Below are 21,818 nucleotides of genomic sequence, written 5' to 3'. Positions count from 1 at the left end.
GTTTTAAAACCGTAAGGCTGACAACGATACGTAACGGGCAAAATAGACAATATCTTGCCTCTCGTTGAGGGTATATGTCTAAACTAGTTAGGTTACGTTCGGGTCGATCCATCGAAAAGAGCCCGTCAAGAATTACTATTTAGAAGTACAACAAGTTTTGACACATTCAAGTAATGATAAAGAAATGGTTTAGGTCACGTGGGAAACATATAGTAGAATGACTTGTGTTAGGGTTTGAATGATTTAATTAAGAGGGTAAGCTAAGTGGGATTATGATATGAATGCGACATGTCGTTCCTTTTTCTTCCTTTATATTTACCTTTTCAATATGCCTTTTTAAATGTCTCCATTTATACCCACTTAGTGTTTATAAAATATTCCCAAATNTTCCTTTATATTTACCTTTTCAATATGCCTTTTTAAATGTCTCCATTTATACCCACTTAGTGTTTATAAAATATTCCCAAATTTCTTTCACCAACAGACAACATTCTTCTATTTTAATGGCTTTAATTTTGCATGGCTCACCAAACCAAGCCACGCGGATAATCCCGAGTAATTCTGAGTAGGAATCGATGGTTACTATCTATACTAACAAGGTGCACCTTCTTTTTTAGTAGCTCATTTACAGGAACGTCAAAGTTAAGCGTGTTTAGCTTAGAGTAATTCTATGTTGGATGATGTGGAGAGGGGAACGAAGACACGTTTTAAAACTGTAAGACTGAAGGTGATACGTAATGAACTAAAGTTCATAATATTTGTTAACGGTGGGTTTGGACTGTTACAAATGAGTCCTCGAAACATTAGATTATTTTAATATAACGTTGGAAACGACAAACACTTGTGTTGGGGTCATGATGTCGGATTTGAGAAACTAAATTAAATTTAAAAATATATAACAAAGTAGTGGAAGGCCTACTAGGGTTAGGTATTCAACACTCTACTTCCCATGCCTTTTTATGATTATTACTTTTATTATTATTATTATTATCATTATTATTGGATGGAATTTATTTCAAATCTTATCCTTTATTCTTTAAAATTTTGCATTAAAAAACTATTTTTATTTTTATTATTCTATTTTACTTATTTAATTTAAATATTCTTATATTTTAAATTTTATTTTATTTTAGTTAAATTATTTTTATTTTAATTTAAGTTAAATCTTATCTTATATTTCATCCGTTATTTATTGATATTATTTTAAAAAATTATAAATTTATTTAGATATAAAATTAAATATTAATTTTAGATTAAAATCTGAAAATTTTGATTATAACAACTAATATATATAGATATTATAATCGAACCAAATCAACCTGAATATATAATTAATTTTAAAAAATATCTTTTTTCGTTCGAGATATATATATAATTTAATTATATAATTATTTATTCATTCTAAATCTTTAAAATATAATTTTTCAAATATTTAAACATTTAAATAAAAAATAGATATTTGCATTTTTTCGATAAAAGCAAAATTTTAAATAAACGTTAGAACAAAACTTGGATCTTTATTCAAGAAAATTACTACTTTTGAACTGCATTTCTACGAAAAGCTATCGCGTTCTTCGTCTCTATACTCTGTAACGTTTCTTTTCTGGCTTTTTTCAGTATCTTGCTTGTTCCTCCAACGTAGCTTCGTTTATTATTGGTTACGGACGAAACTTGACAAACTTTTGTCTGTACTTTTGGCTTCTTCAAAACCTTACTCGACGGCGGCGATATCTCACATATCTTTACTTGACGACTCTGTTTTCGAGCTTTTTCGTTGTGGCAATTTTGTATATATCGTTTCTCAATTTCTACTGCCTTCTCTTCTAATTCCTTCGTCTTCAGCTCGTACATTTGCTTCCATTTGAACGATTCCTTATGCTTCATCATCTCAATAACACTGTTGACAGCATCTTTACCAAACTTTCTTTCGTAGAATGTTTTCCACAATTTGTTTGTTACTGGAGTGAGGTCTCTTCCTTTCGAACAGTTCTCTATACGCATCAGTTGCTCGACGGTGCAATGCGGCAAAATATGTTCAAGAAAATTTAGATCGGTTTCGCCAACGTCTTCGAGAAATCTCAGGCTATCTATGGCTTTGTTTACTTGTTGAGACATTGTTTGGCAGACTCGAGAGGGCTCAGGTTTAGCACTCGTCTAAGTTTGAAGTAGATGACTAAAGCTTATACCGTTACAATGCATATCGTCCTCCTTTTATAGTTAAATGGTTAGAATTTCAAATTTTATTTTAAAATATTGTAATCTTTTATTTTAAAATATTTATATATTTAAATCTCAATTGTTACTATATTTAAATTATTTTTAAAATATTTAAATATATTCATTCTTATCGTATTTAAATTATTTTAAAAATATTTATTCTACAATATTTAAATATCTAAATTTTTATTACTAAAATATTTAAGATATGATGATATTCTAACACTCAATTTCTTTTTCTATTTTTAATTTTAATTTCATTTTATTCTTATAATTAATTATAAATATTAAAATTCAACCACTAAATTTAAATTTTAATATTTTATAAATACTTTATTATAGAAAATATTAAAAAAAATCTTATATAATTCTGAAGCGCCAAGTGGCATGTTGAAATGAAGCTATCACCACGTGGCTTTGACTTTGATTTAGTTGGATCCCACAAATTCACAGCTGGCACTCACACGTCATTTGCCACGTAACCATGTGAAATTAATAAATGTTTCCCAAATAAAATCATCTCTTTTTTAATAGAAATAATCCAATAAATTTAGAGTCGGCACTCACTTGTAGGGGTGTACATTCAACCCAATAACTCGGACCAACCCAACCCGAACTATAAAGATTTGATTGGGTTAGATTAGCATTTCAGATAGGGTTTGATTCATTTTTCTGAACCCGAACTAAATCGGTTCGGTTTCAGATTTCTTGGACAAAACTTTCCAATTGACCCGAGCCAAATAAAAATATATAAAAAATATTAAGATTTTTTTTTTAATGGGTTTACTAGAGTAGTACTTTAGCCCGTCTAAATAGACTCACGCGAAGGAAAATACATGTTTATTTATATTATTTTGTTATTTTTATGTTTAGTTTCTTTTATTTATATATATATATATATATATATATATATATATATATATATATATATATATTAATAATAATTATAGATTGATTTGGGTTTATGTGTGAACTTTTAATATATTTTATCTAAGATTATATTCGAGTAATTCTAAATAAAATTAAAAAAAAGTGGATAACCCAACCCGAATCCAACCCGAAAATAGTGGGCTGAGTTGGGTTGGGTTACTAATCCAATCAACCCGAACTTTTGGGTTGGATCAAAAAAATCGCTTAACCCAACCCAATCTGGACCATGTACACCTGTCATTCCATATTAATCTAAACAATTTCCTCCTTATTTCATTTTGATTATATTTTAACATTTATTTTATTTTCCAAATTTCGTACTAAAAAATATTTTTGTCTATGTAGAAATAATATAATTACCATCGAATATTAATTATTTAAAAAAATCTATTTATCTACCGTACATATAACATTAATAACTAAAATCTCATAAAATTCAAATATTAAATATTCACAAGTCACAACGTATTACTAACATTGATTACGAACATTAAATATTCTTAATTTTCATAATAATCTTAAAAGTAGGGCAGTATACGGTTGGGTTGCAACTCAACCCGACAAAAAACGTCAACTCCTTTCAATTTTTTTAAATTTATTTTAAACATCCTATTAACACTTTTATTGAGATATGGTATCGGTTCATTCATGTACGTATTGTAACAACGTTGAGATGAATTGAAGAGTCCAAGCCCAAATAATAATGGGCTAATGGCTTCAATTTGGACATTGGGGGATAACCAAGCCTTCAATGACAACTTTGTCCTAAGTTTTTAGAATTTTGTATCAAGTAACCCGACCATTGTTCGAGACTAGATTGTCACTAGAGATGTCTATAGAGTAGGACGGAGAAGCCCTCTCCTCTTCCATTTCTGCCAATTATTTCATTTTTCGTGTTCGCAAAATTCTCCATTTATTTTTGTCGGAATCGGGGCAAGAATAGGATTCTCCAGGTAATTTTTTACGGTTAATTATTCTTTTAAAAGTTTTTATTTTTAATATAATCTTTATTAAAAAATTGTAAAAAAAATCTTAATAATCAATTTATTTCGGGAGCAAAAACATAATTTCTAAAAATTCAAAATTTAATATTACAATATAATCTTTAACAATTAAAAAAAAAATTACAGTATAGTTTTTAGTTTAAAATATTATCATTAAAGTCTCCAAATTAACTAATTTGTTTTTTTATACACAGTTTTCGTCTTTTCTGATAGAATAATATGATTATGTCTTATAACGATTCTATTTTAAAAGAAAAGTAGGTCGTTGTAACTATTCATAAAGTAAAAGATCCTTTATGTAATGACTCACGCCCCAACATTTCCGTGCCATATGGTTACATTACCTACTCCTTACTATTAAGAGTGAAAACTATCTTCAAGTCATTCCAACATGTTTTGTCCTCACTCACATGTATCACATAATTGCTCCACGTAATGTACGCTTAACCATGAAGTAAAGAACGGGTACATGAATGAACCGAGACCACGTGCAAACGAGAGCAATCCTAAAGATAGGATGATTAAGAAAAACTTAAAAGAATTGAAACAAAGCATGCTGAAAGGCTTCGGGTTAGTCTTCAATCTTAATAAACGAGTAGTAGGTAACGTGTCATGTTATAAGAGATGTAATGAGAAATTTAACGTGTCTATGTCACAGCCGTTAACGTGTGCAAAAATAAATTTAAAAAACATAATTTTAAAAATAAAAAAAATAAAAAAGAGAATTATAATAATGTAATAAAATAATAATTGTTTTTTTTTTTTTAAATAGTTGTCTTAAATGGCGTGCGGTCGACCAAAGCAGCCAACTTGTTTGTTAGATTTTATATAATTAATCCATATCCATATACAAATCCAAAGGACATTGTCCGTACAGTTTCATAATTTTATCTCATTTCCCAAAATACCCCTCTTATTTTATTCCTTTTTTCAATATATTTTTTTTTTAACAAAATATGTATTTATTTATCCATTTATTCAAATTATTTGTTACAATTAAGCCTTAAAAGAATTTTTTTTAATCAATTAAACTGTTAAATATTTTAAAAAATATCAGTTGTGACACCCGAGTAAATGACAGATACATGGAATGAATTTAATAAGAAAATTTAGAGGACTAAGACATTTAGAATGTGTCACGTAAGTTCTTGCTTGTAATGTATGTGTTGTTAAGATTCCCAATTCATATAGCTCAGACATTTTCCCTGTGATATGGTCACGTTACCTATTCACCACTTTTTAAGGAAGAAAATTGTCTTCACAAACCAAACACAATTCCTTCCAACATGTTTTGTTCTCATTCACATACACTTAGAAGAGCTTCTAGAAGGTCACCGACAGATAATTGCTTCAAGTAAAACACGTTTAGCCATGAAGTTCATTCATTTATTATTGTTTTACTCGAACGTCTTGAGAAAATTGGATTTTTGTGTTGAGATCAGCCAAACTCAAATTTATAAGTGATTCAAAAAGTTAACGAGTGAACGCTGACAACCATAATATAAAAATCGATAAACTTTGGCAAGTTGCATAAAAGTTGATATTTTTCCCTCCAAAACATTATTATTCATGTGATCCAAATGAAAAAATATTAGCCACCTATCTTCTCTTAATTAATATTTAATTTCATTTTAATTATTGAAAAAATAAATAATAATAATCATAATGCAAGTAAACAAATAAATAAATTAAATTGCCAGAATTATGGCTCTTTTTTTAAATTGACCTCATTAATAAGTCAACATTTTTACTTTATTATCCATTTTAATTTTATCGTTTTTAGAGAAAATAGCAGGGACCAAGGTAAATAATTAATTAATTATTTTTTAAAAAAATTTGCATAAATTAATACTTTATTTTCTTTTTTGACAAGTGGGAATTAAAAAAATTAAAATAAAAAACGAATCAAAATTAACCCTATTTTGTAATTTTTTTTTTTTTATAAAATGGGATATTCATCCTCTTTTTACCCCTCCGGGCTTTTAGTAGCGTAGAAACTAAGCTTTTTGAAGCGTAAAAGTGGCATCGAGTAGGGTTTTTATTTTTACTGCTTCGAGTTGTGATCTATTTGACCTAAATTAATTATAAGCTGACGTTGGGACGAATAGAATAAATTGTAAATACGACGACTAAGGACGTAAATGAAAAAGAAAGACCGACCTAAATATCGGTGAACGGGTTAGAGTGGTAAGGTGATGTGAAGGTTAAGTAATGTTATCATAGCCCTTAATATTTAATATTTATTTAATTTAATTGATTTTATGCCTATAAAGTGCTCTGTTATTGCGGTTTTTCGATTTGCTTTTTTCCCCCAATCTCTCTCTCTCTCTCTCTCTCTCTCTCTCGTTTTCTCTCCCGATTTCATTTTCTTCGATCAAATCAAAAACAGATCCAAATCCGAATCCGAATCCGAATCCGCCATATGTACCAATCAAATTCCTCCTCCTCTTCCTCTCAGAAATTCATGGCCTCCGCCAACGCCGGCGTCGGTAGCGGCGGCGGTGGTGGTGGTGGTGGCGGTGGTGGTGGTGGTCTCACTCGGTACGGTTCCGCGCCTGGATCTCTTCTGACTTCGGCAGTGGATTCCGTGATTGGAAGTCGGCATCCGGACTCTGTTTCCTCGCTCCATACGCCGCCGTCGTTCAGTGGCCACTACTTCTCCTCCGCCGACTCCTCCCTGAAATCGTCGTCGTCCACTGCCCCTGCCGCGAGGTCGTACGGAATCCATGATTTAGCCCTAGGCGATTTCTCGACGGCTAGAAATTTCAATAGCAATGGTGGTCAATCCTCTTCCTCTTCGCCGTTAGTTCGCCAGAAAAGCTCGCCGGCTGGATTCCTCAGCCATCTCTCCGTCGCCGAACGAAACGGTACACTCTCACTCTCTCTCTCTCTCTCTAATTTTGTTCCCGTCTTTACCGGCGCGTGGTTTTCACCGCGTTTCTTCTCAACCGTTGACTATATTCTTCCCCTAGTTCACGAAAATATACCCCTCAACTTTTCAAAATGACCAAATTAGCCTCCCTGCTCTTAAACCGTATCCCACACGGACTTTTAAATTGAGTTTAATTAACTATTTTTTTAGGTCCACTATATTTCAAATTTATTGGTATTTATTTATAATTATTTTTGTATATATTTTTAATTAAAAAAGTGTATTATTTTCCTTTAAATCCAGGTCATAAGTCACGTGCAAGATGCTGTGAGCATCGCAATTGCATGATGATGTCAATTTGCGTTTAATTTATTATTTATTTTTTTATTTTCCGATCCTTAGATGGCTGAAAGCCGACATGTAGTTTCGGTGCCCATTGCAGTTTTAAGTAGTGCCGTTGTTTTCGAGCATTATTTTAATAATAGTGGAAATGTAATCCATTATTGATTTAATTGGGAAATGATTCACTACGGATGATTCTAGGAAAAGCTTTTAAAACTATGGTACAAAACCTTGGTCTAGTCCCGTCGGGTTAGATTGGGTCGGTAGGTTTTGTTTCATTCAATTCGTCGATTTTTCATTTTCATTTGATTGAAGATTTTAAAAAGTAGTTTACGATGTTCTGTCTTTAATCGTCGATATCATTTAATTATCTTTTGTATTGAATTTTGTTGAAAAATAAAGAATTAATAATTTTTTATTGACTTAAAAGGTATTGATATTATTTTTATTTTTATTTATTAAGAATTAACGTTATAATTATTTGGGTAAAAATCAAATTATCCTCACTTGATTTATATATATATATATATATATATATATATATGAATTATTATAAAATATTTTGATGTTATTGTAGTACTAGAAATAGTATGGTCCACAAATTGAGGAACTAGATATTTTATACGACATGCTTGACTGGATTAGATTCCAGTGGGCCTTTGTATATTTATATATATATATATATTTTGTGATTCTTTTAATTTGTTTATAAAATTACGACCCACGGCTATCAAATATTGTCTTCTTTAGTATCTTTGCTTTTCGGACTTTTTCTCATAAATAGAGGTTTTCATACCTTTACAAAGAAAGTTTCTTCGGACGTGAGATCTCACAATCCACACACCTTCGAAACCTAGTGTCTTCGTTGACACTCATTTCTCTCTCCAATCCATGTGAGATCTCAGAATCCACCTTCCTTAGGAGTCTTGTGTCACGGTCATGCATGTCCAAGACGTGTTGTCAATGGCTGCATCTGCATGAAAGATATCCCGATCTTGGTTGTCCATGGTTGCATGCCCGTCCCAAACCCCTTTTACATGCTTTTCATCCTAGATACGTTTTTACCATTCTATATTGGGTTAGTATGAGGGTGCATGACTGTTCACCAAAATCGTGTCTACACATGCAAGGGATAAAATGTCCCAAAATGTACGGTAGGGACATATGACTAGTTGTCAACTTCTTCCTACTCAATAGTTATATGCAGTAAGCTGTTGTTGTTGCCTTTTTGCTTACATTCCCATATAACACAATTTCCAATTTCTCAAATCTTGCTTTCAAAACTCTCTTTCGAAATCTCTCTGCCTCCGTTTTCTAAAACTTTCTTCTTGAATCGGAGCCAAAGGCTCGAGCATACGTCGCTTGGCCGTAGGCGACGCAAGAACGAATAAGCTTAACTCACTTGTTACTAGGAAGTGAGTGCGGCAGAATTGCAATTTCCAATTTCTCAAATCTTGCTTTCAAAACTCTCTTTCGAAATCTCTCTGCCTCCGTTTTCTAAAACTTTCTTCTTGAATCGGAGCCAAAGGCTCGAGCATACGTCGCTTGGCCGTAGGCGACGCAAGAACGAATAAGCTTAACTCACTTGTTACTAGCAAGTGAGTACCGCAGAATTGCAATTTCCAATTTCTCAAATCTTGCTTTCAAAACTCTCTTTCGAAATCTCTCTGCCTCCGTTTTCTAAAACTTTCTTCTTGAATCGGAGCCAAAGGTTCGAGCATACGTCGCTTGGCCATAGGCGACGCAAGAACGAATAAGCTTAACTCACTTGTTACTAGGAAGTGAGTGCCGCAGAATTGCAAGTCCGCTGCCATTAAAGTGCGATTGTGACACCTAGCGTCCTTACTGGCACACCCTCTAGTGTCGGGCTCTTGTGGACTTGAGCTAGTACAACTATTCTCTAATTAAAGATACTATTATTCTACTTTTTAACATAAAGTCGAGAATATATTCTTTATAAGAACGTGGGTGGAAAAAACAGGAGGGTTTTCATTGACAATGGGAGGTGGTGGGAATGGCATAGGAAGACTGAAGTCCCAAGTGAGAATGAACGGCCAAGATTCACTTTCTCAAATCTCTGAAATGAGTGAAAGCTTTATAGAGGCAGCCAATTCCTCTGGCAATGGCCTTACCCCCTCTACCTTTGGCATGGACTCTTCTTGGGACACTTCCAATAACTCCATTGTCTTTGGTGCCCCTCATGCTAAAACTTCCCGGCACCATCCCGACGCGGAGTTCTTCACCACCCTCGAGTCCCAGGTAGACTTAAATTCGATTATCGTTTATCTATTCATTTAAGTTAGCTCGTCTTTGTAGTGTTGAGTGATTATGAACTTGTTGATGGTTGGCCTTATTTGCGTAATTTTCAGTTTAGTATGCCGCAGACAACTCTAGAAATGGCAACTGTGGAGAGGCTGCTTCATATCCCTGAACACTCAGCTCCTTGTAAGATTCGAGCTAAGCGTGGTTGTGCCACTCATCCTCGTAGTATCGCCGAACGGGTTAGTCTAAATTTTACGTGCATTGCGCGTGTTATGAACTTTGCATGAATTCCTCGACTTAATTATAGTGCTTCTACAGGAGAGGAGAACGAGAATCAGTGGAAAATTGAAGAAACTTCAAGACCTTGTTCCCAACATGGATAAGGTAAACTTCAAGACCTCGAAATTTTAGCGTTCTTTTCTTTTACCCTTCCACCTAATAAAAAAATTCTTAGGTATTTTAGAATCGAGACCACGTCTGAATGAGAACGTTTTAAGAATGGGAATGATCGTGAGAATAGGAGTACATGAATGAACCGAGACCACATTTGAATGAAAAAGATCTGTGGGATAGGATAGCTAAGAAATGCTTAGAAGCAGGGAATAAGTAACATGACTATATCAATCCCGGGGAATGTCGTGGCATATAGGTGCGGAATCTTGATTTCAAATCCTTATCTAATTCTTGGACATGGGTTTGAGACGTATTTCGTATTCGGTGACTCAATTATAAGAATTTCAAAATTAACGTGTTTAGCTTGAAACAATTTTATGTTGGATGAACTCGTTTGAGTTTAGTAAAAAAACTTGAGTGAAAACAAAATTTTCTCTATTGTATATGATTGTTTTGTTGTATTATTGCAGCAAACAAGCTACTCAGACATGTTAGACTTAGCCGTGCAACATATCAAAGGTCTTCAACATCAAATTCAGGTCCGTTCTAAAAGTTAATCTTATACCAATTAATTATAAGATTAAATTTGTCATAATCTCAAAATTCAATCCAAAATCTTGCTATTTATCATTTTCTTATTAATTCAAATCAATTAAGTTATTACCTTTAACAATAAGGTGCACGTTCGTTTTTTGTGGTTCAATCATATAAACTTCATAGGTAAGCGTGATCCATTTGAAGCAATTTTATGTTAGGTGATCTCTTAGAAATTTTTCTAGTATGCATGAGTGAGGACAAAATATGTTGGAATGACTCGTGTTGGTTTGTGAGAATAGTTTTCACTCTTAAAAGCAAGAAGTAAGTAACGTAACCACGTTGCATGGGAATGTCGGGGTCATCAAGCCTCAAATCTGTCATTACAATATCCTACCATTTTTTCGTTAAAACGAGAAGTGGGTTGAGCTGAGTTAGAACCCTAAATCCTTATACAGTTTCTATGAACTATAATCGGTTCGTTCGATAAAATACGCATAATATTTAATATTCGAGTTTTTAATTTTGTTGTTTTTTCAGATGCTTAACAAAGAAGCTGAGAGTTGCACCTGTGGAAACAAAGAATGCTTATAACATTTGGAATTAATGAGAGTTGGAATGAATGGTACCTCAAATTTTGCCCTTTTTATTTGTTTGTACATAAAGGAAGTAGGTCTCAAATTTTAATTGGAATCATAAGCTTAATTTTTTTTTTTAATGTAAAATAATTTTGACTCTCGTAATTTTCATTCAATTATTGATCGTCTTTTCGAGAATGTTTAGCTCATAAGTTTAGTTTATGAAGGCGTTCGATGAAGTTTGAAAACTCGAGCTTGTAAAATCCGTGTTGGAATGTTAACGACATACTTATTCTTATGTTTAGCTCTTTACTTTCGTTGCTTTCTCATTCTGATAATAGACAAACTTATTTTTGTCTTTCTTATACACGCTCGTTTGTTGTTTTAATTTTATTCTTCTTCTTAATCTTTTTTTACAACCAATGTTTTAGTAAAAAAGAAAAAAAATGTAAATTTAAGTTTATCTAGAACGTGATTGTTTAATGATAAAAGTTTTTATTTTTTTAAATACATTTTAATACTTTCTTAATTTTTTTAAATATTATTAAAATACACATTTAATATTATTTATCAATATATAAAAAAAATTAAGATTGTTAATTCTCGTGAGCAACATTGAAAATGACATCACTTATGTTTTTTTGTTCGGTTAAATCAATCGTACGGTCAATTTCTATTTTATTATTCTCCACATTTTTAAATAAAATTTAAAATTTAAGAGAAAAAAAAAATACTAAAATAATTGAAAATTGTCCAATATTTTATACATACATACATATATACATACATACATACATATACACATGCATATATACATACATATATATATATATACATATATACATACATATATATACATATATACATATACATACATACATACATATATACATATATATATAATCTGAAAGAGATGGTGGAGGGAAGGCACTACCACTAGCGCTACATGCGCAGTTTGTCTCTCTGCCAGCTCTGCTTCTTCAACCTCCGCCATTCCATTCCATTATTGCTCTTCTTTTTCTCTCTCTAAAAGCTTGCTGTCACATCTTCCCAACTCCATCCTCTTCCTTCCTTCCTTCCTTCCTTCCACAATCTCGATAATCGAACCCCCGAATCCCTAGAAGGAATCAGAAGAAACAGAGAGGGACAAACGCGCACAATCGAAGCCTACGCAATGTCGTCGTCGGACGATGAAGGAGGTGAGGAGTATCTCTTCAAGATCGTCATCATCGGAGACTCGGCGGTTGGTAAATCCAATTTGTTGTCTCGTTATGCTAGAAACGAGTTCAATCTCCATTCCAAGGCCACCATCGGCGTTGAATTCCAGACTCAGGTTATGGATATTGATGGCAAAGAGGTTAAGGCTCAGATTTGGGATACTGCCGGCCAGGAACGGTTTCGCGCCGTCACCTCTGCCTATTACCGCGGCGCCGTCGGTGCTCTCATCGTTTACGATATTAGCCGCCGTTCCACTTTCGATAGTGTCGGCCGATGGCTCGATGAGCTCAAGAGTGAGTGCCTTACTCAGACTTACCTTTTTCTTTTGATGTTGTTCTTGCTCTGCCATTTTAGTTGAGATGTATAGATCTGAACTCTTCTCTTTTTCGAATTTTGTTGGGAGTGATTTCATTTCCTGTTCGCTGCTGTATTTTATTCCATACTGACCTAGGCTCGTTACATCCTCTAAAAGATTTCGTTCAATTACTTGGACTAACAACATCATATGAAAGAGATTGCAGGTCTTGATTCTTGAACTTTGCAATAATCCAGATCTAGTCCTGTATCGTATTTTCTCTGAAAAATTACTACCGACTTTGTAATGAATTTCTGTTTGTCGGATTTAGCTTCTTCATTTCCCCTGAAAATTACACTTATTAGCATCCAATTCGATATTGCTTTCAAAACTGTAATCGGAAATATCTATATTTCGTTCTCAGATTTCAAATTACTCTCACATTTTCAAGCTTTGATTCTCTCGAGTTTCAAATGTTGGTGTCGGCAACTCACAATTCAATGCCAATAAAACTACTTCTTAGCATAGCTGATTAAAATCAATATGTAGAACTTACCAACTCATATTTCACCTATTTGGCTTTTCAGATTGATCAATGAATCTGTACTGTCACTTGAGATCTTATAAAACTTCTGGTTTAGACGTCCTTTGAGTAATTGCTCATAATTTAGATGTATTCATTCCTATATGACTGATTATATTAAAATTTTCAGTTGCTTTGAGTATGCCATTTTGATCGAAAGTTCAGTTCCTTTCATGGAAATGAAATTACTCAATGCTGCTAATGATGCTAATGATGCTAATGATGCTATCCCCTCATAGCCTCACCTTGTAGTTGAGAACATGCTGGTTTAAATCCTATTTTGAACCCTAAACTCTTGACACTTGCTCTCTTGGGTCCTTGTACTTTTGAAATATTTGGTTTCCTCCCTAAACTCTTGACACTTTCTATTGTATTTAACATAAATCTTGGTTTATGGTATGGGTGGATAGTTGTTGATGCAGACCTTGGGTAGATATGAATTTGATGCAAATTTTCATCCGAGAATCAAATTTGCTGTTTCCCATTGTGGTGAAGCGAGTTTGTAGTATCATGAAAATAACATCTCGTGATAAGAGAGATGGGTCGAACCATCAACTTTTAGGATGGTAATTGGTATCTTAATTCCGGTAGATGACCCGACTGTGATATAGTGGGCACAAAGTTATCTGTCTGTTCCACTGTATATTTCTTAGAGTTGTTGTTCTTTCCCATTTTTAATGATGAATTTATGCTATCAAGTTGCTTAAATGATCAGAGTTTTGATTCGAATCATTATGCAGCTCATTCCGATACCACAGTGGCCAGGATGCTAGTTGGAAACAAATGCGACTTGGAGAACATTAGGGACGTGACTGTCGAGGAAGGCACGAGTCTTGCAGAAGCCGAAGGGTTCTTCTTCATGGAAACGTCTGCTTTAGACTCAACGAATGTTAAAAAGGCTTTCGAGATAGTGATCCGAGAAATATACAACAATGTGAGCAGGAAGGTCCTGAACTCAGATACCTACAAAGCAGAATTATCGGTCAACCGGGTGAGCCTCGTCAAGGACGGTGGATCGAAGCAATCAGAAAGCTATTTGTCTTGCTGTTCCAGGTGATCTTCATCTCTTCATGTTGGGTTCTGCTTAGTTTCTTCTGTCTTGTTTTGCTGGTGTGGTGCATTCAAATTGGTTGTTTTTCTATGTTTGTTTCCATTATTATAGCTTCCTCTAAAAGCTCCTCCTAGATCGACCATTTCCATATATAGAAATGAAATTATTTATTTGAATTTAATTAAAGACAAGAAGAAACATTTTTGTATTAATTATATTATTATTTGAAGCAAATATGAACAGATTTATTAAGTTTGTAAAGTGAATCATGATCAATAGGATCTTCCATGTTCACATGTTCTAATTATTGCTTCTTCTTTTTTTTTTTTCTCATTCTGTGGACCTCTCTGCACATTTTTCTCCAGATTTTTCAGTGCTGCAAAATGGTTGTTTTCTTATTAGTTGATGGTTCAGTAGCACTCGAGTAGAGGAGTGCATAAATGAATTAAAACTATATCGAGTGCATAAATGAATTAAAACTATATTCGAATCAGAGTAATATTGACAATAAGATGACTAATTAAATATCTTAAAATAATTGAAATTACTATCTACGTTAACAATGTATACCTTCTTTTTGGGTAGTTCAATCATAGGAATTTTATGATGGAAGGTATTTTTCTTATAACAATTCTATGTTTGGTGACCTCTTAAAAATTGAATTAATGATAATGTTCTTTTACATAAAATTATGTACGTTTATTTAGTATGATTGATTGAATAATTTTAAATGATCAAAAGTTGATTAGATTAATTTAAAAGATATTTTTGAATAATATGTATTTCCCGAGTTTTTTTTTTTTGGTTTTATTTCAGGCTCTTGTACTAATTTAGATCGAGAGGAATTGAAAGGGATGATTTGAGGCTTTATTGAAACTATATTTATTCTAGAGGATGCATTTTTATTCTATAAGATGTAATCCGATTGTCAATTTAGTATGATAATACATTTTGTCGATTATATAATCCATGAACTATTTTGACTCCTAAATAATAAACAAAAACTATTTCAAGTCACTAATTTGAGCGTTTTTTACATAGTAAATTTTGAAGGATGGCACAAAAAAAACCGAAGAAAAAGACGAAATTAAAAAATTGAACAATAAAAACAAAATAATTAAAAACATAAACTTTGACTTGAATGATAACCATTGGTTTTCTAGAAGCTTTTCCTTTTCTTAAAATGTAATTATCTTCCTTCTCAGCTACCACTTTGATATTTTGTTTCTTCCTTTTGTTTCTTGTTTTTGGGTTTTGGTTTTCCAATCACTGAGATCTCCAATACTTAGCCATTTCAAATCCATTTTTGGCATAGCGGTAGTCCTCAAATGCTTGTGCAATTTCAGATTGCGAGTTCATCACAAACGGTCCATATTGAACAATTGGTTCATTCAGAGGCTTCCCTGCGATCAGAACAAACCTCAATGGCTTTGAAGATTTGTTCCACACACTTACCCCATTTCCACCTCCCAATACTAGGACATGGTGAGCAGCCACCAGGGACGAACTCGGGGACCCGAACACTCCTTCACCGTCGATTATGTACACGAAAGAGGTCCATGTGTCTGGGATGCTTTGATGCACTTGAGCTCTTGGTTTCAAAGTGAAGTCGAGGTACATAGTTGGCGTTTGAGTGTAGATTGGAGAACGGACTCCCATGGACTCGCCTGCTATGACACGAACTTCCACACCGTCTTTCTCTGCTCTCGGAATGTTGTCGCTTGGGATCTCCTGATACCTTGGCTTCATCCTAATGACATTCATTAATTTAACAGACATTGAATACATTTTTCGAATCTACATTCTACCAATACAATGAAGGAAAAAGAGGTACATTTTGTCACGGGATGCAAGATTGATCCAAAGCTGCAAGCCCTTTTGAGAACCTGCACCAGCAGGCATTTCAGAATGGACTATACCTCGTCCCGCTGTCATCCACTGTGCCCCAAAACCAAATCTCAATATGTTATTTAATTTATTTATTGCGTCATTGAACTTCTTTTTGAAATTGTTTATTTACCTGGACATCCCCTGTTCTAATTGTACCCTTGTGGCCAGCAAAATCTTGATGGGTAATCCCTCCCTAAAATAATCCACAAATAAATAAATACATAAAAATAATTGAAAATTTGTCCCCCAGTCTACAGTTTATTCCTTTCATCACAGAAATTAGAGAATTTACTTGTAACATATACGTCACTGTCTCAAAACCTGAAAGAAAAAGAAATTTGACATCAGAATTTGAAGAAAAAAACACATTATAACGGCAACACTCACAAAAATCTGAAATATAAACTCTGAATAATTGTACAATTTACGAGTACTGCTTCTTCTAACCTCTATTAACATATTAATTTAATTAAACAGGAACACAAATTAAAACGAAGTATCCAGCAAATTAGAAAAGTTGAATCCGTAGAACAGTTCCGTTGTTGAAGAACGAAAATTCAATTTTAAGGAACGAACCTCTGTGAGGATGATCGGGGAATCCAGCCGGTGGAGTGACTGCAATGAATGAAACAATTGGAAAAAATTCAATTCGTAGATAGAGAAATAAGAAGAAACTGAAAAAACGAAATCAAAAGAAGCAAAACAACAATCGGATTGCGATTCGGTTACCAGAGAAATCATCGAGCATGAGAAATGGATCCAGATTCTTCAAATCATTCCTAAATCAAAGATCAGAAGATAAAATCAGCGGCGGCGGAGGCGGCGGAGAAGAAGAGCAGAAAACACGAAGAAAAAGAAAACGAAGAAGAAGAAGAAGAAGAAGAAAGAGACCTTCCGATGCCTCGACGAACGACGGCGCCGTCGCCTTCGTTCTGGAGTTTAGCGAGAATCTTCTTGATGACGGAGCGAGGTCTGTCGAAGGCGGACGGAGAATCACTGGAACTGGACATAGTGGATGAACTAATGGCGGAGAAAGCGGCGGCGGGGAAGAAGAATCCGAGAGAAATAATGGCGGGAGTCAATGGAAGGAACTGAAAAAAGAAATTGATGAACTGAATTGGGATTATGATATGAAATTTATATATATACTGAAATGAAAAGGGTAATTTGGGGATTTGGGTTTGAAATCGTTGGAAAATTCAGAGTTGGATTTCTCTTTTTTTGACTTTTTATTTATTTAGTTGAATATGACGTCATCGATGAATCATCATGACGAAGAGCTTTCTCTAACTTTTTTTTTTATAATTATTTTATTAAAAATATCATTTTAATCCTTATATTTCAAATTTTGTTCTATTTAATCATTTTTATTTCAATTTGGTTCCTTTATTCCTTTTATTTTCAAAATTATTTCTCAAAATTTGTTTTTAGACTAAATTTAAATATTTTTAATATAAATAAAAGTACGAGACAAGATTATATTCTCGGTCCTTGTCTGCCTAATTATTGGAGACATTATCTTTGCTTGTCCAATAATTCATTTAATATAAATAAATAAGTAAAAATATATATATTAAAAATAAATTAGTTAGTTTTGAATACTAAATTTTTGTAATTGTTATTATTATTTTTTTAAATATGTTGGTGGAAATAATTAAAAACATTAAATGCAATTCCTAGTAAGTCGGGTTTGGGCTATTTAAGTGGGCCTGACTATTATCCATTCGGTTCATAAAAGCCCATAAAAAAAGCTTCTCAATTTGTTCTTCAGCTGTCGTCCCCGCCTATAATTAGGGCATTCCATTCCACCTCTAAAACCCTAGAAACCATGGGGGGTTTGGGAAATTCAGACAAGGCTTCTGAAGCTTCTCTTCGAAACCCTAGAAATAAGCGCAAACAGCGGCCTCCAAACAAGCTACGCACCAAGCCTAAGAGCGCCAAGAAGAGGAAGTCCGATCCCACCCTTAATACCGATGCGCAAAATGCCACAAATGGTAGTGAAAGCAGTGCATTGGAGGCGCTTCCATTGGAGCCCTTCAGCTTTTTTTTGGATGAGTTCCAGACGGCTAATGACGTGCAAGTATCTTCGCTGGAGCTTGACTCCATGAAAGGTACTTTACTAATTTGGAGAATTACTCCTTTTTTTCGCGCGCGTGTTTGTGGTAGAAGTCTTTCTTGGTCTTATCTGTATTTGCCAGACGAGTTTTGGAGTTGCCAATTTGGTGTGCTGATGGTGATTATTGTTAAAAGGATTATAGTTTTATGGGTTTACACAATTAGTTGAGTGGAAAAGAATATAAGATATTTTGGAGTGTTTAATTGCTGTTGGTGTTCTAATATGACGTTCTTTGTTATATGGTCTTGTAAGTACGGTTGAAAAAGAGGAAGTGTTTGCCTTTTTTCTGTATTGCGTGAGAATTTGTCTAATCTTTATAATGATTGGAGAATTTTTTAGGTAGATGCATTCTGGGTCCTCCCCAAAGTTCAATTCAGGATGACAAAACCTTGGTTAAACATATTAAGGAAGCTTTTGGATCATCGTGGAAAGAAGTTCTTTGTAAAGGGAAACTCTTGGAGGGAGAGACTGCTCCGGGCAGTCCTGCTGTTCTTATAATCAGCACATCTGCAATTAGGGCGATTGAACTTTTGAAGTAAGATGGAGACTGCTTTTCTGCTGGTATTGAAATATATGGAATTAAGTGTCTGATTTTGTATAACTCGTTGATTTACATTCATCAGGGGTTTTCGGTCGCTAACTCAAGAATGCCATGCTGTTAAGCTTTTCTCAAAGCACATGAAAATTGAGGAACAGGTAGTTATAAGATTCTTTCTATGCTCTTTTTTTTCTTTTAGGTGATTCAGATTTAAGAGTAACACATGCTTGCTATTTATTTCATTTTGTCATAATGGTTCAAGTTGTATGATCCCCTTGATCTAATTCATGCTAAACAAAGTGGGGATTATAATTGTAAACATATTGCTAGCTGGAACAAGTGGGATAAACTCCTTTTAAGTGTATTTACTTTATTGGGTTTGGGAAATGATGACAAACAAGAAAAATATTTCTGAGGCTGTTGCTATGTTGAGCTTGTTATTTGCACGTCAGTCTGATCCCGTTTTCTCAATGGTATATTACCATTCCCTTCCAAACTCTTAGCACAAACTTTTACATCTTTTACTGCTTTCAAAGTTTCACTTCATTTTTCCATTCTCTTGGTTTACTACGACCAAATTAGTGCTCTTTTGAAGTCTGGTGCACAGTTTTTTTTTTTCCCTAAAGTGAGCATGTTTAGCGTGGGCCTCTGTGTTTCAGGCTGTGCCTTGCTTCTTTGAAGTGAGGTGCCACAGTTGAGCCTTTGATCTAGGTGCGCACCTGGGTGTGACTTTCAAAACACTTGTCCAATTTATGCACAGTTATGTTAATTATATGAAATGTTCAGGTCAACTCTCAAAATAACGTCAGCTGGCTGTGTTGGCTACAATTTTATTTCTTATTTTTTAAATTTGGGAAATGAAGACAAACCGAAATGTTCAACAGAGGTAGATACTGTGCTGAACCCTATTGCACGTCAGTCTGATCCCTAACTTTTTATTGGGTGTAATCCATGAACTTGTATTTAATGATAAGTATTTCTTTTGTTCAAGTTAATTTTTTTTTTTCTAATTATATTTAACCTTACATTGGAATAGAACTCAAATTTTTAATTTTATAAATAATCGATTTATTTTATCTTTAATGGCTTGAAATTTGTTTGGTTTAAAATGGGTGCTAAATTATTTGTTACATTAAATTACACTTATGGGTAATAAATTGCGGACTCGGTTACCCTCACATATCTTAATATGGTACGAAGTTTTTAGGTGGTAAAAAAGTTTATAGATGTCCTTGTTTATCCGTTTTCTTAGCATATTTTGANATTTGGTCCACTCTCAAATCCTCATTTTTGCTGTACTGTTATTTTTTTCCCTTTATGATGGGTGCAGGTAGAGCTGTTGAAGAACCGTGTTAACATAGCGAGTGGTACACCAAGCAGGTTAGCTTTCTTGGATATATGACCATTGGTTCAAGAGTTCCAGTTCTAGGATCTCATTTCTGTTAAAAGAGTGCCGTTGTATTGTCAGAGTAGTAAATGTTGAAAGTCTCCAACCTTCTTCCTGGATTTACCACGGCTTGCATTGATATTCAAAGTTCATTGTTTTCTTTCCATTCATTCTAAAATTTGTCAAGTGTTCAACTGATTCATTCTTTTTCACATTTTCTTCTGTTCAATCTAGGATTAAAAAATTGATTGATATCGAGGCCTTGGGGCTTTCAAGATTAGCAGTTATTGTGCTCGACATTCAACCGGATGTTAAGGGCTATTCTTTATTTTCGCTTCCACAAGTCAGGTTTGAACAACATTTATTTGTCTCAATCTCACCTAATATTCATTCAAATCTTTTGTTCCATGCTCTTGGATTGTGTAAAGAAAATTCAAGTTGTGAAACTCTGAGAATCCCATAATCTATCTCTCGACATCTCTTACTAAAAGAATTCATATTGCAGAGATGAATTCTGGGATTTGTACAAGAGCTATTTACACCAGCGAGTCGTTGAGGGTGGGCTGCGAATTTGCCTCTTCGGACCTTTACAACCATCTCGTAAACGAAGGAAAAAAGAAGTTACCAGTCCAGGCAAATAAGGTAACAAGTCTAGAGTTAGACTTGGTTCATCCCTGTTGTTAATGTATCCCTTGAGTTAACGAATTCCAACAAATTAATTTCTCATCATCATTTTTCCCCTCTCCATTGCAATATGGCCATTTTGGTTGGGTTGTACCAAATTTTGCAACATCAGCGTAGAGTCCTATTGTTATAGTTTTGCTTCTAGTTCCAAAATATAAATGGAAAATGGTCTTGCTTTTCTTGAACTCAGCTATGTGAAATATTAGATGGAAGCTGTTCTATACATTCTTTTATCTTCAGGATTGTGGACTATTATTACATCATTCATATAATTGTCTTAGTGCTGGAAGTAGATGTCTGTCGATTGAATAAATAATATACTCTTATTACCAGAAGTATTTGAAAAGTTCAATTTTTAGTCCATTAGTTATGAACATTAAGTGTGTTAGTCCTTGAAGATTCACCACCAATAGGAACTATTAGAAACAAACAGAAAGCTGACTGGACTTTTTAACTGCGTATGTGGCTTGCTGAGTGAGAAAAAAAATTGTCCAAGTGAACTTTCTGTCTTTCTCACACGTGCACCTACAACCACATGAGGTGTCCATCCAATCGACTTTCACGATCTAAGGCATGTGACGAAAAAGACCCAACCCACACTGTGATGACTCTTGCTTCACTTGCGATGATACATTTCCAATTGTGATACATTTCCAATTGTTGTCTGTGACCTTAGGATCGAGCGAACAACCTGCTGCACATGATTTCAGGCAAGTTTCGACACATACACACACCAAAAAAATGTTGGTTGTTTGTTTAAACACCATCGTTAGATATATATTGTCATAGATGGAAGAAGTAGCACTGTTTGTGCAGCATTAGGGGTGGAAGAAGTAGTGCTATTGTGCAGCAATAGGGGTCCATACCTGCTGTTGTGCAGCGTTAGGGGTGCCATGGTTTGGACGATTTCATTTGCGACGTGAC

General features: G+C 33.9%; 5 protein-coding genes and 2 non-coding genes across 7 annotated transcripts; 5 read left to right on the top strand and 2 right to left on the bottom strand.

Moving 5' to 3' along the window:
- Positions 1-1,533: 1,533 nt before the first annotated feature.
- On the bottom strand, positions 1,534-2,115 carry LOC111790279. Its single transcript, XM_023671142.1, has one exon. The coding sequence runs from the start codon at positions 2,113-2,115 to the stop codon at positions 1,534-1,536; it is 582 nt and encodes a 193-aa protein (XP_023526910.1).
- Positions 2,116-6,466: 4,351 nt separating this feature from the next.
- On the top strand, positions 6,467-11,448 carry LOC111789937 (transcription factor bHLH128-like). Its single transcript, XM_023670672.1, has 6 exons — positions 6,467-7,018; positions 9,347-9,624; positions 9,735-9,866; positions 9,946-10,011; positions 10,491-10,559; positions 11,095-11,448. The coding sequence occupies exons 1-6, from the start codon at positions 6,574-6,576 to the stop codon at positions 11,146-11,148; spliced, it is 1,044 nt and encodes a 347-aa protein (XP_023526440.1). The 5' UTR covers positions 6,467-6,573; the 3' UTR covers positions 11,149-11,448.
- A 597-nt stretch (positions 11,449-12,045) lies between these two features.
- LOC111790579 (ras-related protein RABA5d-like) lies at positions 12,046-14,571 on the top strand. Its single transcript, XM_023671538.1, has 2 exons — positions 12,046-12,643; positions 13,969-14,571. The coding sequence occupies exons 1-2, from the start codon at positions 12,307-12,309 to the stop codon at positions 14,283-14,285; spliced, it is 654 nt and encodes a 217-aa protein (XP_023527306.1). The 5' UTR covers positions 12,046-12,306; the 3' UTR covers positions 14,286-14,571.
- Positions 14,572-15,288: 717 nt separating this feature from the next.
- LOC111790577 (pirin-like protein) lies at positions 15,289-17,277 on the bottom strand. Its single transcript, XM_023671535.1, has 7 exons — positions 17,061-17,277; positions 16,899-16,948; positions 16,746-16,784; positions 16,462-16,490; positions 16,300-16,362; positions 16,114-16,217; positions 15,289-16,029 (listed from the first exon to the last, which is right to left on the bottom strand). Exons 1-7 carry the CDS (start codon positions 17,177-17,179, stop codon positions 15,546-15,548), a joined length of 888 nt encoding a protein of 295 aa, XP_023527303.1. The 5' UTR covers positions 17,180-17,277; the 3' UTR covers positions 15,289-15,545.
- Positions 17,278-17,959: 682 nt separating this feature from the next.
- LOC111790578 (protein CMS1) lies at positions 17,960-21,119 on the top strand. Its single transcript, XM_023671536.1, has 6 exons — positions 17,960-18,280; positions 18,625-18,820; positions 18,909-18,981; positions 20,154-20,203; positions 20,445-20,558; positions 20,716-21,119. Exons 1-6 carry the CDS (start codon positions 17,998-18,000, stop codon positions 20,849-20,851), a joined length of 852 nt encoding a protein of 283 aa, XP_023527304.1. The 5' UTR covers positions 17,960-17,997; the 3' UTR covers positions 20,852-21,119.
- Positions 19,202-19,287, top strand: LOC111791931. The gene has a single exon (XR_002814719.1). It is a non-coding gene; the product is annotated as a small nucleolar RNA Z122 (small nucleolar RNA).
- LOC111791932 lies at positions 19,673-19,754 on the top strand. The gene has a single exon (XR_002814721.1). It is a non-coding gene; the product is annotated as a small nucleolar RNA Z122 (small nucleolar RNA).
- Positions 21,120-21,818: the final 699 nt, after the last annotated feature.

Source organism: Cucurbita pepo, chromosome LG03 (assembly GCF_002806865.2).
Source record: "Cucurbita pepo subsp. pepo cultivar mu-cu-16 chromosome LG03, ASM280686v2, whole genome shotgun sequence".
NCBI classification, from domain to species: Eukaryota; Viridiplantae; Streptophyta; class Magnoliopsida; order Cucurbitales; family Cucurbitaceae; genus Cucurbita; species Cucurbita pepo.
The sequence above is the reverse complement of the archived record's forward strand: the minus strand, read 5'-3'. Positions and strand labels throughout refer to the sequence as shown.